The sequence below is a fragment of the Prunus dulcis genome, chromosome 1 (assembly GCF_902201215.1).
Source record: "Prunus dulcis chromosome 1, ALMONDv2, whole genome shotgun sequence".
Taxonomy (NCBI): Eukaryota; Viridiplantae; Streptophyta; class Magnoliopsida; order Rosales; family Rosaceae; genus Prunus; species Prunus dulcis.
In genome coordinates, this window is record NC_047650.1 from 4,310,913 (window position 1) to 4,327,784 (window position 16,872).

At 35.2% G+C, this 16,872-nt stretch overlaps 2 protein-coding genes across 2 annotated transcripts; one reads left to right on the plus strand and one right to left on the minus strand.

The window, feature by feature from the left end:
- Positions 1-2,646: 2,646 nt before the first annotated feature.
- On the plus strand, positions 2,647-4,454 carry LOC117615852. Its single transcript, XM_034345015.1, has 3 exons — positions 2,647-2,840; positions 3,564-3,698; positions 4,132-4,454. The coding sequence occupies exons 1-3, from the start codon at positions 2,706-2,708 to the stop codon at positions 4,276-4,278; spliced, it is 417 nt and encodes a 138-aa protein (XP_034200906.1). The 5' UTR covers positions 2,647-2,705; the 3' UTR covers positions 4,279-4,454.
- A 1,433-nt stretch (positions 4,455-5,887) lies between these two features.
- LOC117616188 (receptor-like protein kinase 2) lies at positions 5,888-10,335 on the minus strand. Its single transcript, XM_034345429.1, has 3 exons — positions 10,304-10,335; positions 6,625-9,665; positions 5,888-6,424 (listed from the first exon to the last, which is right to left on the minus strand). Exons 1-3 carry the CDS (start codon positions 10,333-10,335, stop codon positions 5,910-5,912), a joined length of 3,588 nt encoding a protein of 1,195 aa, XP_034201320.1. The 3' UTR covers positions 5,888-5,909.
- Positions 10,336-16,872: the final 6,537 nt, after the last annotated feature.

Consider the following 16,872-nt stretch of genomic DNA (forward strand, 5'->3'; position numbering starts at 1 on the left):
CAATTGCTTTCCCATGTTTGGTAAGTTAGGCATGGGAAATCGTTGCTTGGCACATGGGAAAGTAGGGGGAAAGTGAAGTCATCCTCCCTCCTTGGGTTTTACTTTTCCTTCTCATGGGAAAGTAATGCCAGCATTAAATGCACCTTTTTTCTGACTAATTTGTCCTTACTAATAATTTATAATTACAGTTTTATCCAACAGCTATTAGTATTCCTTTTTGTTTTTTGTTTTTTGTTTTTAATTCATAACATATTTTTCATATTTTTAATAGGGTACAATTGGGAAACTAAACAAAATTTGCTTTCCATTCCTACTCAAGACAAACATGGGAAATTAAATAAAGTGATATTTCCGGGTTACTTTCCAGCCATTACCAAACATGGGAAATGAATCACTATTTCCCATCTTTTGAGAAATGACATGGGAAATGATTTCCCATCAAATCCATTCCGTGAACCAAACGGGGCCTAAGGGACATGGATATCCACTTATTAGGGCAACTATATTACTATACCTTTAGAATAATGGAAAAAAGGATAAATTACTCAAATAGTCCTCAAACTTGTACACGATTTACATTTTGGTCCCTAAATTAAATTATTAGTCCAAATGATACATAAACTCTATTTTAATCGCTCATTTGATCCAACCGTTACATTTTCTGTTAAATGTAACCAAATTTTAGGGGTAAATACGACTTTTCATAATTAACAAATAAAATAGGGTTAAAATAAATACAAAATAATTGAAGAAAAAGAGAGGAAAAAATCATGAGACCCAAACCTCCTCCCTTCGATTTCTTCTCCCCTATTCCAATTACTGAGTTTTTATTTTATTTTATATTATTTTTTTATTTTAAAGTACGAAATGACCAATTTGCCCTCATATTTAACAGCAATATTGACAGAATGTAACGGTTGGATCAAATGGGCTATTAAAATAGAATTTATGTACCATTTGGACTAATAATTTAATTTAGGGACCAAAATGTAAATCGCGTACAAATTTGAGGACCATTTGAGTAATTTACCCATAGAAAAAAAATCTAGACAACAATAACCCAATAATAATGTACATAGAAGATATAGCAAGTGGTTGACAGTGAGATATGATTCCTTAAAAGCTTAGGAGAATTGAAGGATGAAAAAATATTGGGCATAATTGCATGAGTCAGCCTAGGATTATGTTTCCTTAATTAGATCTTCTCCTAATCATATAAATAACATCACCATTCACTGTTGGCTCGTCATTGCAAGGAGTTGAAGTCAAAAGCAAAGAGAAATGGCCGGTGGGTATTTTTGCATCATTGCCAAGAAGTTAATCATTTTGCTGGTTGTCATCGCCATGGTCTTCTCTTCACTTGGTATGTTGAAATTTGGAAATCATATACAATGTTCGAACATTACTTTTCTTGCTACAATTTAAATTCGTTTTAAATTGCTAATTAACGATATGTTTTAATTTTTGGATTGTTTCAGGAATGGCCGACTTGCAATGTCGAGCAAAATGTGAAGACCAGCCTGATTGCAATGCGTTTTGCCAGAGAATTGGTTTCAAGGGAGGCGACTGCCAGCCACCACTTTATCAGTTTTGTTGTTGTGAAACATAATGTCTCACTTCAGAATTGCCAGTCTATATGAGGACTGGCTTACAGGGATATAGAGAGGGCATCCCATACAGAATCTCATCCTAGCATTACTCTTTTGAATAAATTATTATGACAATTATGCTTAATCGGTCTACAAATTAATGAATAAGATTCTTTACTCAATCATTTGCTTCTTCTTTTTTTGTGATGCAAGTGATATTCTAAATTACTTTAATCTATTGATTTTTCTTTTCTTGTGATAGAAGTGATATTCTAAATTACTCTAATCTACGAGGAACGGTTGAATTTGAGTGCAATGGGACGAGCTCAATACCTTGGCCAATTGACTTAACTCACATATATGCATTTACTCTTTTTCTCTTAAAACAAAAATTAAAAGATTGATGCAAATGACCTACTAGTGTAGTGGTTTGGAGTATTTATTCTCTCAGGCAAGGTCCTAGGTTCGAGTCTTAGCATCCGTGTTATATGTGAGTTTAGTATACTATCACCCCTCTCAATAAGAAAGGTACTCAAAACAAAAAAACAAAAACAAAAAAAAACAAAAAAACAAAATTTGATGTTCCTCCGTGATTTGCTTCTTAATTTGTTTGAGCCCAATAAATAGTGATTTCGTTGCCATCTCCAATGCAACACCAAAATTCTCACACTCAAGTTCTTCTCTGTGGGTCTAAAAGTGATTGGACCTAATATTACAATTTGTTTTTGCCCACATCTCAACTCAAACTCTTGAAATTTTAGAGATCTAATGGTTCAAAAGTTGTATCATAACTTCTAAAAAATATATATATAATGCCACCAATCCGCTCCATATATATATGAAAGATTGACACCATGAAACAGAAGCACCTAACATTACTCCTGGAAAGTCTACCAGAGTGCCCAGAATAGAGGGCTCCATTTTGACATTAACAGCCATTCGACCACAAAATAGAGAAATATGCTCAATTTGTGACACAACATGTTAAGGAATTGAAATGTGGCAACATATTTAATTCCTCTTCCCCCAAGCGTTATATAAGTAATCCGAGATCAAGACCAACCAAAGATTTAACTACTTTCTGCAAGTGAACCCCTAACCATAAAAACAAACAATATGCAAAAGATGTCATCCTTGAAGCTCATGGCAAAGCTCTCTGCAGCCCTCCCAACCAAAACAATAACTGAGAGAGGCGCTCTTACCAGCCTAAGCACTAGAGTTTTTGTCACTGCTGCCACAAGACCTTTGCAAGTGAGTTCTAATTCATGTTTCGAATTCGTAGCCAAATTTTGGGATGCGATATCAATCAACAATACCCAGTACATTGTCGATAACTGATTAAATATTTTATGACATTATCGGTAGCAGACTAGCAGTTATTGTAGATTGGTCAATAACCTTGTAAAAATTATGGTAAGAACATCAAAATAATGCCCCTCTTTGTGTCACTGGCTGGACACTTGCTATTTGTTATAATAAGATTGGCCATTTAAATGATGCTACCAGATAAATTTTTGTATGTGGCGATAACCTTGCCACGGGGTGATTTCAGCCTACCCAAAATTATAACACGCAATACTAACATGTTTAAACTTTAAATTATAGTATTAATAAATATACACTTGTTATAATATGAGTAACATTGAAAATTTAATGGCTTTTATTGTATAAAGGTGTGGATTATGTTAGAGCATCTCCAATCGATATTTCAAAAGTGCCATATAGACATTTAACGGCTATAAATAACATCTCACATCACTTCAACCGATATGTCAAAGCTGATGTGGAATGAAGGCTAGAGGTTGAGATGTTATTTTTGACATCCCAACAGCAAGATGTCAAATGAATATTTTATTATTATTTCTTTAGCCATCAAATTTAAATTTGATGTTTGGAGATGCTCTTATATATATATATATATATATATATATATATATATGTTATGCTGCTTAACAAAGTTTTGGTGAACCACAGTCCAAGAAGGAGGACGACGAGGCAGATGCATGTGAAAAGACGAAAGAAGCAGCAGATGCAGTCAAAGATGGAGCCAAAGAAGTGAGACATACCTGTGAATTCATGAGAGACACTGTCGAAAAGACTACCAAAACAGTAAGGCTCAATACCCAATCACACAAACTAATCATGCTTGAATGAGTAGGAGCACTACGATTCCAGAGACAAATGAATGGATCGGTTTTAAATCTAAAATTTGCTTGTGGGACTTGAATTTCTCTCTAACCTAAGGAAAAAAAACTGAGTTTTTACGCTAACTAATTGACTATTTAGTTCACATCTTATAAGGATCACGAATGTGATTTCATAATCTAAAAATCATGCCCTCTATGATAAAGCCATTTACAATTGAGTTTTAAGTTTTAACCTCCTAATCTAAAAATCCTAGTTCTGCTAGTGCCGGCAATGCACAAAAATAACAAAAGATATACATGTTAACTTAAAACAATGCATGCATTCAGCACTTATCAATATGAATTGAACTATGAAACCATTTGTTCTTAAAGTTCTGAACGTTTTGGGAGATCAGATGACCAAAATGGCCAAAGATACGACAGAGAAGGTATCTGAAACAGCAGATAACATCACAGACAAAACAAAGGGCACAGTCTCAGGCGCATGGGGAGTGGCCAAGAACGCTACTGAGATTATCAAGGACAAAGTAGTGGGCAAGTGAAAAACAGAGCATGAAGACCATCAACAACTAATAAGTTAATTTAATCCACATTTTCTTCATGTATGTATGTATGTATGTATGTTCCATCATTTGATGTGAGTTTCTTTATATACTAGCATTCTGAAATTACAAACCTGACTTATTTCGAAGAAATGAATTTTATTTTTCTTGTTTTATTTTTTATCTTCCACATCTTTCCTTAGCACCATGGCTCTCAACTCTGTAACAAAAGGCAAAAGCTAGTACTTACATCTCATGTCGCGTAATTTCCTTCTACAGTGTGCATAGATTCAATAGGAAACTTATGTGTTTATATGTGTAAGTCAAGCGGCCAATATTAAAGCTTTGGGGAGCTTTTCTTGATCCTTGGTCCTTGCTTCACCCTGAAGAAGAGTATCAAACACACCCACTGGATTTCAGTATATCTCATCACTTTCTAATAATATATATAAAAAAATTGGTCATTCTGTTAGAGGTTGTGTTTTGCTGGAATTGTACAATGCGTTGGTTTTCAGTCTTCATTCTCTATGGGGTGTTTTATTTTCAGCTATTAAATTTGAAAGATCATTTCTCATCAGCTGAACTGCAATTGAGAGTTCATAAAGTTGTTCATGGGCTACATTGATTCTGTATATTTTCCCACAGTTTTTGCATCTTAAGCGGGACAGATTTTTCGTTCAAGTAAAATGTTCACCCTCCAGACCATCTGGCCCTAAACACTGTTCCTGCTAGTAATTGCTTGATTCAGTGCATTATGGTGTCCCTGTTGTCAATCTCTTTATGCTTTAAAAGACCCCTCACATAGGAATGGTGCTCCAACTGTCAATCTTTGTTTGTCTTTTAAAAACCCTTCGCATGTACAAATAAGCTCTCTCTCTCTCTCTCTGTCTCTCTCTCTCTCTCTCTCTCTGAGAGTCAGATTGGCAAGAATGGTACAAAAAAAGAATTGTCCTAGCAGTCAGTACAGTAAAGGCATTAAAATATTTAAATCTTTCACTGGCTCTGGGGAACTAAACAATAAAAGATTGCTTAGCACTTAGAAATCATTTGAATTTAGATGCCCATAAGAATGAAAAATCAATTAATAGTGCAAAGTCTTTTACAAGACACACAGTGTCCTTTATCAGTGAAATTGCAGACGTCCTTTTGTGCAGAAAGCCCTGGCTGTATAAAAGCAGCACATCAGTCTAAGATCTTTGGAAAGGTACACTGAGTGCATAATTGGGAATCAATTCTTTCATACTTGTTACCAACTAGGGAGTGAGGAAAAGTGAAACATAAAGTCCAGGGCCCATTATTCTACCACACATGCAAGGAATCAGAGAGCCAGCTCATTTTGGGACCTACCCATCAGAATTTTAATTGGTCAAATCATGAATGATCTTTCAGTCTCCTCTCCTTGAATGTTAACTAAGATTCTATCCTTCCTAGAGAAATCTCTTATATGAATTGATTTGATTATCTATGTCCAAAATATGAATGATTTGAGTACTAACAACTAATGGCTTTATTTTGCTTCTCTGCATTTGATTATAACAAATATCAACCTTTTCTTCTTTACATCAATAACACAAAGAGTTCTGAAACTGAAGAAACTAAAAACATCACAATCTTCTGCTCTGTATAACTTATTACTTGAAACCCATTTTTGCACTAGAGGAAGATGAGTAAAGTAGTGTGGATGCTGAAAAACTTGAGTTGTTGCTTTTGCCAAACAAGCTTTTCATTGCTGCTGCTGATGATGATGCTAAAACTCCAGTAGAGTTCTTATTTTCTCGAGCATCATTCGCCGGAGATCCTTTGAGAAGCACATCAACCTTGGCATATTCCTCCCTTTCATGTTTAATTTCCTTTAGCATTGCTGCCACATCTTTCATAGTTGGTCTTTCATCAGGGGTTGAGTTTACACATAACAAGGCTATGCCTAATGCTTGCATCATTTCCTCTATCTCTGATTCTGGTCTAGATAGTAGGCTTGGGTCAAGGACTTCAATGCTTCCCCTCTTCTGTCTTACCCAATCCACTACATGTAGCCCATCTGGTATTGTTGGATCTATTGGTTGCTTCCCTGTCAAGACTTCCAGCACCACAACACCATAGCTATAAACATCACTCTTCTCTGTGATCTTCATCATGTATCCATATTCTGAAAAGGAGCTGTGAAGTTAGCTCGAGTAGCTAATTGGCTTAAATCATGCATTTATAAGTGATCATTAACATGAAAATCATATGATTGTTTGTGAATTTTAAACAAAATGGCATAACAAAGTAATCAAGTTAAGAGAAACATGAAACTATGGAGTTTAACATGAAACTAACTGTATGTGATTAGAGAAGAACACTTACCAGGAGCAATGTACCCATAAGAACCAGCAACTGTGTTGGAGGACCGAGCAAAATCCCCATCGTCAACGAGTTTGGCTAGGCCAAAATCAGCAATATAAGGCTCAAACTCAAGGCCAATGAGGATGTTATTGGCCTTGATATCCCTGTGAACAATCGGAGGAACACAATCATGGTGCAAATAGGCAATGCCTTGGGCAGCACCCAACAATATTTGGTACCTAACTTCCCATTCAAAGGCATGTCCTGTCCTCTCATGGAGAATACTTCCCAAGCTTCCATTTGGCATGTAATCATACATGAGCAATCTTGTGTGCTTGTTCCAGCAACAACCAAGGAATCTAACAATGTTCTTGTGACGGATTGAGCCAAGTGTTTTGACTTCCGCTGAGAATGAATCGCGAACTCCACATTTTTCATCATTACAACATCCATTGTCTGCAGCAACTGTTGTTGGCCAGAGCTTCTTCACTGCAATGACTTCACCATTGTCCATATCAGCGCGATAAACAACCCCAGAACACCCTTTTCCTATTACATTGGCATCCACTAAGCATCTAAGCACTTGCTCAACTGAGAAATTGAGCTTCTGGAATGGAGTAAATTGCCAAGCCCATGAGTTCCCCAATTCGGAATCATCGTCGTCTCTAATATCTCTTCGAGCTCTAATCACTGCAATGATCCCCATAACCACCATTGCAACTGTCAGGGTGATCAGCAATGCAATTGCGAGCTTAAGCCTCCGTGACCGCCTTATGTCATTTTGATTTCTTGTTAGTCCTGTGCTGCTAACATCACTCAAGAAACACGAGTCCCGGTTGGAAGAACAAAGGCCTTCATTTCCAGCCAAGTCCATTGGTGATAACTGTCTGAAAAGTTTGTTGTCTGGAAGATAGCCGGTAAGCTTATTGTAAGACACATTAAGAGAGACAAGATTTTCAAGCCCAGCAAGTGGACTCAAATCTCCATCAAGCTGGTTATGTGAAAGGTCTAGTATGGAAAGCTTGTTGAGTGCTGATATTTGAGGTGGGATGGGCCCAGAGAGTCCATTGCAGCTCAAATTTAAAGCAATTTCAAGGGCTTCAATCCTACCAAGTTCCACTGGAATGGTGCCGGTGAGCTTGTTGCTGCTAAGGTCAAGCAATTGCAGACTCGAACACAGGCCAAGCGATGAAGGTATTGATCCAGAGAACGAATTCCTGCTTAGAATGAGCTTGTTCAATGAAGCAAGACGAGCCAAGCTTGCTGGTATCTGGCCAGAAAATTGATTAACTGATACATCCAAGACTTGAAGTCCTGATAGTGAGGACAATGTATTAGGCAATGGACCGTCTAAAGTATTGTTGGTGATGTCTATCATTTGTAGCTCTGTGCAACTCCCAATCTCATCAGGCACTGACCCGGAAAGGCGATTCCCAGATAGATCAAGAAAGTTCAAGCTCCTAAGGTCTCCAATAGCTCTAGGAATCCCTCCAGCGATCCTGTTGTCTCCAAGCCTTAGCCGAACAAGAGAGCTGCAGTTACCAATACTTGGTGGTATCAAACCCGAAATGTCATTGGAAATCAAGAGAACCTTAGTGAGGTTTTTCAGCTGAAACAAGCCAGCAGGTATGCTACCAGTGAGTGAATTGTGGGACAAATCTAGTGCTTGGAGATTACTACAACTAGCCAAACTTGCAGGAATGCTTCCTTCAAGCTGGTTTGCCCAAGCAAAGAACACAGTCATCTTTGACAACATCCCAATCTCTGATGGAATCAAACCGGAGATCTGATTAGTATCAAGCTGCAACTGCATCAAGTTTGTAAGATTGGAAAGATTCGAAGGAATCGAACCGGTGACATTGTTGTCACTAATCATAAACTCCTCAAGCTTTGAAAGCCCTCCTAAAGATAATGGTATGGTACCAGATAGAGAATTTAGAGAAAGATCAATCATCCTCAAGCTACTACAATTCCCAATCTCTTCAGGGATTACCCCAACAAGACTATTCTGCCACAACATTAATTGATCCAGCTTCTGCAGCTTACCAAGCTCTGGCGGAATTGAACCAGACAAACTATTTTCATAAAGAAACAAGTTGACAAGCTCAGAACAGTTACCTATTTCAGGAGGAATTTCACCAGAGATCATAGTGGTATATATGGACAGTGTCTGAAGCTTGCTAAGCCTACCGAATGAGGCAGGCAAAGAGCCTGAAACTTGGGTATCAGCCAACCCCAAAACAGTCAAATTGCTGCAGCCTCCAAGCTCCTCTGGGATTCTCCCACTAATGTATTTGTTCCCTCCTGCTCTGAGCACTTCAAGACTTGTAAGCTTCCCAAGTTCTGATGGAATAGACCCAGTTAGTTGATTATCGAAAAGCACAAGGTTTTTCAGGCCAACACAGGTGCTTAGCTCAACTGGGATTTTCCCAGTGAGCTGATTGGAGTTCAAAATCAAGTCTTGGAGATTTTGAAGCTTCCCAATGCTTGCAGGGATGGAACCCACTAGAGAATTTGAGCTGAGGTCAATGACTTGTAGCTCAGTGTAGTAACCAATGTCAGTGGGGATGGTTCCAGTGAGATTGACACCAGAAATGACAAGTTTGTGAAGGGAGACAAAGGAAGAGAGATTGGATGGAAATGGAAGTTCCAGAGGGACAGATTGGATTGTGATTTCTGTGACAAGGCCTTTTGGAGAGCATGTTATGGAGGACCAGTTGCACGGATTAGAATCAAGGATATTCCAGTTAGAAAAGAAAGAAGGTGGTGGTGAAGTAGAAGAGTGGAGCCAAGAGAAGAGAAGAGAAGCTTCATTGTTTGTGGCAAAGACAAAGGGAGGTGTGTAGATAAAAAATAGTGTGAGACAGAGAAAAACAGAGAATGAAGAAGAAGAAGAAGAGTAGGAGTTGCAGAAGAAGGAGAAGGATTGCCTCGAGCTGGGCAGCATTGTAGACATTTGCCTCAATTTCCAAACCTTTCTTCTCGGGTTTGCATCATTTGGGTTTTGCAGCCTCTCTCTCTCCTCTCTCTCCTCTCTCTCTCTCTGTGTTTTTGCTTTCTTGCTTTGAACTCAAACTCAAGGACCAGTACACTAGTTTTCTACAACTATACTATACAAAGCAAAGCACAGAACACAAACAAAAGCACCTTAACCAAATAAACAAATCAAGGAAATGAAAACCATTGCCTTGAGATCAACAAACACTCTGCACCACCACCACCCTCCACCACCACCCCACACCTTATGCCTCTCTCTCTCTCTCTCTCTCTCTCTCTCTCTCTCTCTCTCTCTCTCTCTCAATAGAAAATTGAAGGGGTTACTAAGCTTGGCGGGTTCACGCGAAGGTTAAGGGAGACACTAGATGGCAGAGACCCATGAATTTATATATTGTATGTATTTCTCCTCTGTATGCATGATGAGAGATGAGCTGCTTATTTTAATGTAGTTTTTGACTCCATTAGAGTAAAAGTGAGGAAAGCAGTTAGCTCCAACTCCAAGCCAATGTCGTTTTTTCTCTCAATCTGAAGCCAACCATTATTTAAATGCACAAACAGACAGACACTCTGCTTACTCTCACACTCACACATTTGGTGATTGAAAGCTTTTCTGAGCTTCAGTTACATTTCAATCTTCAACTGGCTTTTTCTCTGAGTCTCTGATCTCTACCATTCATTTATGGGATCCCATTTTCTCTTTTACCATGTTTCCAAAATGAACGTTTTGTTTACCATGTTTTTGCAATATAAATTGTCGTAAAAAATGAAGATAAAGTTGCACTTGCTATTTTATTTCAGGCAGTGATCCATGTACATGATAATCTTATAGGGTACTTTTTTCTTTGCTTTATTTTATTAGGGAACACAATTATGGTTCAATTTTAAAAAATGAACACTAATTGCAAAGAGGTCGAACATCTATAAAAGGGAATAGATTACAAGGGACCTTACCATTTATTTTAGAGCAATGCTATGCATTGGATTAGGACTATATGAAATGCATGTTCTTAAACTTTTTTCAAATTTAAAAAAAATTTTCATTTTCAGTCTTTCCCTTTCGGGTCGAGTTCGATTCGCAAGAGTGAGGAGTGCATAATGGTTTACATTATTTTAGGAAAAATGTACATGCCTGGAAAAGCATTGGACATGGATTAAATTAACCTATATCTTAATTTGAATCCAATTCAAATTCAGATCATAAACATATTATTAGTTTTAAAATATAATCGATGAACCGATAATATAAAATTCGAAAACAAGGCTTAAGTAAAAAATATAGAAACCCTAAATTTCATAATATTCTTAAAATTTAATTGACAAGAGAACTTGAGACATCTTCTAACATTTAGAAATGCTAATTATCTTCTTATTTTTACTTTTTTTTTTCTCCGCTCCTTCAACTTCCCATCCATCAAATTAACAATGTTTTGTTTAGGATTATCTATGTGATAAGTGGGAAAATTGTTGAGTCATCTATACATTATCAAATAAATAGAGATGAACATAATATTTCGATTAAACACTAAAATGATAACAATGATAAATATTTTCACTAAAATATGATGGCATGAGAACAAAGTACAAGATTAGAATGAGAAGAGAAAATAAAAGGAGAAGATAGTAAACATTCCTCAAATAGAAACATTTTTTGTTTATATTTTACATCTCATTTTTTGTTTTTGTTTTTATTTTTTTAACTTGGGAAACTAGGGCCTTTGTTTTCTTTCCTTATGCTATTTAACCAACTTAATTGGGTAATTCTATTTAAAGTTTGATGGGAATGTCCATGAAATAACTAATTTGAAAACCAATGCCATTTAAAGTTTGTTCTACTCAATTCTAAAGAAAGAAAGAAAGAAAGTTGGTTCTACTCATAAATGGGTCAACTGAAATCCAAATGAATCTGCAGGCAGCTTCATAAGTGGGTCAAACCAAATTCACTATAATTTTATGGGCAGGCATGTAGTCAATCCATGAGCCCTTCAGTAAAAACTGTTTTAATATGTTTAGAATTTAATGTAGGGGAAGTCAATCATATGGTTCTTAGACAATACAAGAGAAACAAGATCCCTTGCATAACAATTCTCCATTGGTTTTATACCATAAAAAGGTTTAAATTAGACAAACAGCAGAGGCATGATTATATAAAAATAAAAAAAAATAAAAAACCTCATAAATCCCATGTAGTCCTCTAATTAGAGAAACGCTTGTGTGCAACGGGAATAACACTATTTTGTTATTTCCGGCCATGGCATGCCACATATGATAATTTTTTTCACATGACAATTTATGATTGGTTGAAAATATCAAAATAATAATATCCCGTTATACAAGTTTTTATGCTCTAATCATGCCTATGTTGGGCACATAACAAAGATTGGTCTTCAAGATCTTAGACCAGTCCTGACTAATCACAGCCCTCAGTTTCAATTTCACCACCATACCAACATCAACGTGTAATTCTTCATAAAAAGCATAAGAAAAACAGAATAGTTTAAATCTACTCAAACAACAAGATAATGCAATTTAAGAAGAGTTATTGAGTTTGTGCCAATATTAATACAAGTTTGATGGAAAATTCTGTGACAATATCTGAACACGTATATTTATGCATGTGAATTGTAAGAGTAGAGAGTGGAAACGATGATGGTAGATTGCTAATTCAGCAAGCTTGTGCTACACAAACACAAAGCCATGCGCCTTAAGCGTGACTTAACAATAATAGTATTTGTTGATTTGCTTGAGTAATATACTTTAAACTAAACATTTTACATAGATTATTAGATCTTAATACGTGTTAATTCACGCGCTAATCAAGTCGGAATGGACCGTATGTAGTATTTTTTTTCTTTTTAAAAAAAAATTTAATCTGACAAATGTAAGAGTATCATCCATTGAAAAATGGGATTAGAACAGGTTGCCGTTAGATCCAATGGCATTTTTGGGCTGTGCATCTTCAGCGTTCTGTATTTTTCACAATGAGCACAGAGTTTTTAGTTGTGATTTGTGAATGCTCTCAAGAATTCAAGACTTTCTGAAGCATGCCTATTTTAATATATATATATATATATATATATATAGCTTAGAATAGTATTGCTTAGTTATACCTTCAATATTATATTTTGGAGATATATTTTATGCGGAGAAAAACTTGTGAGTAGCACTTTACAACATCACGTGAGTAGCACACAACTATATATGAGATATGTGGTATACAGCGGATGCATATGCACGTTTTACCTATCTCATAGGAGTCACCAATAACATTCAATCAGTGCGGCCCAACAAAAGTAAACTAAAACAGGCTTTAATATAATGACAATGTAAGCCCTCGTCCAAAAGTGCTAGATGAAGTTAACTTATAAATTCATAAATCTTGAACCTATAGATTCATAAGCCTTGCTTAAGTACCTAAATTATCCCGATGGGTTATCGATGCACCAGAACTCATTTTTTCTCTCAACTCTTTTTCCAACCTATATGACATTTGATATGAACACGATATTATATTGTCGATACAACTATGCACAACTGTGAAATGCCATGATGTGGAGTTAATTTTACTTTCTACCAGACTTTTGTTAATGGGTAAGTTTTGCATATCTTAAATCTTTTTTTGCCCTTACTTTCTTTGAATAAAAAGATCCTAAACCATTATATAAAGTTATCTAAGTACAATATTAGTTTTTAGTTTAGCGATTTTTTTTTTTATGTTGAATATATCTTAAGTTTAGTTCATATCCCATTATAATAAAAGAAGAGCACGTTATGCATAATGCTTAATAATATTTTCTAAATACGATGAATAAAACAATGTAAAGGGATTGAAATATAAGTCACGAGACTTGTTTCCTTCTTAAAATATATTGGATTAAGAAAAGAAAAAAAAACCCAATCGATGAGAGAGATGTTAGTATTGTTGTGATGATAAGCAGAAATGGGAGAGATCGTCTCCCTCCCATGGCCCCTTACATTAGAAGTGAATCAAATCTAACATTCCACAATCATGAAAAGAAGGAAAAGAAAAAGAAAAGATAGGATGGGAAGTGGGTTTGAAAACAAAACCATATGTGATAAAATAATTAGGGTTTTTGAAGGAAATGGGTTTTGAGTGGATTAGTTTTGGTAGCTTTAACTCAACCCTTTAGCACAAGACAACAAGACCAAAGACACATCCCTCATTTTGAGGCCAATCCACGTGAGAATGGGGAATCCAAATATTTCTTCCCCTAATTTCTTTCTGTTTTTCTGACCAAACCAAACCCCCTTTTGAACAAAACATTGTGTTTAATAATTAACTAGTACGGTCACAAATTTTATAGTAATTTATGAAATGTTATATTATACTACAACTATATAGTATAGTGGATTTAATTTATTTTATATGACCATAAAGTGACAGAAAATATAATAAAGGTAAACGGCGCTGCTGCTTGAAGGCCCCTATTTTAAGGGTCGTGACTTTGGGAACTTCCCTAGTGGAATCTATACACGTTGGGTTTCTGTCACCACCTCACAAATCTTTTCAAAGCAAATATGTAAATGAGAAATAAATAGAATATATATATATATATATATATATAATTGTACAGAAGAACACAAAATGGCACCTCATCAGCCATGACGTGTAGCTTCAGGCCTTCTTCAAGTACTTTGCTTGATGGGGTGGTAATTGTTGATACGATACTAGAACACAAGTTCACAACTTCAAACTGAAATGAAGAAGTTAGTAGAATTGTTATTGATTTTCAGCTTTAGATACGAGGATCAATTCTTTCTAGTAATCTTAAGTTTATAATTTATCAGATATGTAAGTCAACTCAAATATGATTACATGTATTAGTCATTGCTGAATACGTTTTTTGACACGACTAAATAAACATATTGGATTAGATTGATTAGTACTTGACATGAACACAAAATGACATGACACAACATAATTCAATTATAACTCTTACATTTTCTGATATCTTCATCTTGATCTGCAAAACTAACCAGACCATGAAAACATATCTCCATTAAAGAAGATGAACACAATTTCACTTGAAGCAAAACTCTAATAACTTTTTTAGCTGCCTAGCTAGTAGCACTAGCCATAAATGGCTATCATGTCAACTAACAAGCTAAAGCCCAGCTGTGTGGAGGGACGAGAGATATGAGAAAAACTCTAATTTAATGGGAATATCAAAATAGTTCTAAGTTAGTCAGGCATAACAAAATAATGTCATCCCGAAACATGTAAGTTTTTTTTTTTCCAGCCACAGGGGATGAGTTGTGTGAGTAATTTGTGACATGACCTTCCACATGAATTTGTATCATTATTGAGTTTCAACAGCATACCTACAAACAAGATCAAAGCACAAGCCACAAAAGCTTTTCTGCTCCTTTCCATGTTGCTTTTCTAAAAGCTTTCTAAAATGGTAACACCAAAACCATAAGCATGCGTCTTCTTGGGCTTGATTTATATTGGACTTGGAAGCCTGTGATGTTTAGGCTCACCAAAAAAAAAAGAAAGTAGTTTCTAGCTTCACCTAATAACTTTAATCAATACACCGATCCAATGCTTTAAGGAGTCGTTTGATACACAGACTTGGCTTGGACTAAATTTAGTACCATGTTTGTTTCATTTAATTCTAGTCTTAGATGAGATTGCTAATACAGGGCCCACCAAAAACACCTCCCTCCTTAGGAGGGAACTACTAAGCCCATGTAGAAAAGGAGAATTAACTAGTCATATGTTCACCAATGTATAAGATGCATATATTATATTGTAATACTAATAACATATATTACTATTATTATTATTATTACATACACATATACTATAATGTACATAAATACACGTATATACACATATATGTGTATATATATTAACACATATATACATATATAATATATATTAATACATATAGATATACACATATATTATTATTATTATAATATACCCATATACACACACATATTAATAGTATAATAATAGCATACATGTATATATGTAATATATATATATACACACATATAATATTATATATTATAATACATATATATACATATATATACATATGTGTATATATATTATACCCATGTATGTATTATAATATACATATACACATATACATTATATATTTATACTATACGTGTATATATATACATATTATAATATACATATATACACGTATATATATGTATATTATTATTATAACATACCCTTATATATTATATATTATAATATACATACATATATATAAATATATGTATATGTATTATACCCATGTATATTATTATATACATATATACACCTATACACCTACACACACACACACACATATATATATATTTGAAAAAATAAAAAAATCTAGTCCTAGTCCAAGCATACACCAAACGCAGGATAGATGTTATTCAACTTAGACCAAGCCAAGCTAAGCTAAGACAGTCCCTAAGTATAGTCCATGCCAAGACAGTCATGTGTAACAAACGAGCCCTAAGGGATCTAGATATGTCTGGAATTTCCATCGAATCCCTTCATTCTTCAACAACATGACCATAATTGGTACTCAGGGATGTCAGGTTGCTGGTTTCCTCTAGGCTCATGTTGTTGAGAATTGACATTCGAGGTTTGTCTAACATCGTGGTTTCGGCTTGAGTATGTGTCATTTTGGAAGAAATTATTTATGCGTTATTAGTTAAGAATTTTTAAGAACTCTGAAAAGGAAAGAAGATAAAATGTTGTAACTGTAAGTATATAATAGGCTGTCAATGAGAGCACCAATTTGTGGGATATAAATTCCCCAAATTATATGAAATGTTTTTCATAAGTTGAAGTCACACAGAGATAACCGAGTGCTCTGAATAATGATGTGATGTAAGCAAAAGAGCATCTAATGCTTCTCTTTATAATAAAATAAAAAACAAAATGCGTCTCCAATGCTTAAGTTAGGCTTAGAAAATTTCAAGAACCAAGCTTCTTGGAGTCAGATCACCTTGCCTTACTTGGTTGAAAAAGGTCTTAGCTATTTATATTGTTTCAAGTGAGCTTGACTATTTCTAACTATAAGTTGACACATGCCATGTGTCAATTGGTTGGCCTAATGCCAATTATGCCACATATTGAGTTGATTAGCTGTTTGACCTGAGTAGTGAGCGAAACAATTATGTGTGCAAGAATTCTATAATGAGGATCTTGTTTAAGAGCCTTAGATGAGGTCCTATCTCTTAACAGCTAGATCAAATTGTTTAGTTTGATCGAACGATTAAAAGATAGAACCTCATCTA

Coding starts and splice junctions, on each gene's coding strand:
- LOC117615852 (XM_034345015.1), top strand. CDS start 2,706: ATGCAAAAGATGTCATCCTTGAAGCTCATGGCAAAGCTCTCTGCAGCC. Junction 2,841..3,563: donor CTGCCACAAGACCTTTGCAA/GTGAGTTCTAAT, acceptor GGTGAACCACAG/TCCAAGAAGGAGGACGACGA. Junction 3,699..4,131: donor TCGAAAAGACTACCAAAACA/GTAAGGCTCAAT, acceptor TTGGGAGATCAG/ATGACCAAAATGGCCAAAGA.
- LOC117616188 (XM_034345429.1), bottom strand. CDS start 10,335: ATGGTAAACAAAACGTTCATTTTGGAAACATG. Junction 9,666..10,303: donor ACGTTCATTTTGGAAACATG/GTAAAAGAGAAA, acceptor TTGAGTTCAAAG/CAAGAAAGCAAAAACACAGA. Junction 6,425..6,624: donor TTATGGGTACATTGCTCCTG/GTAAGTGTTCTT, acceptor GCTCCTTTTCAG/AATATGGATACATGATGAAG.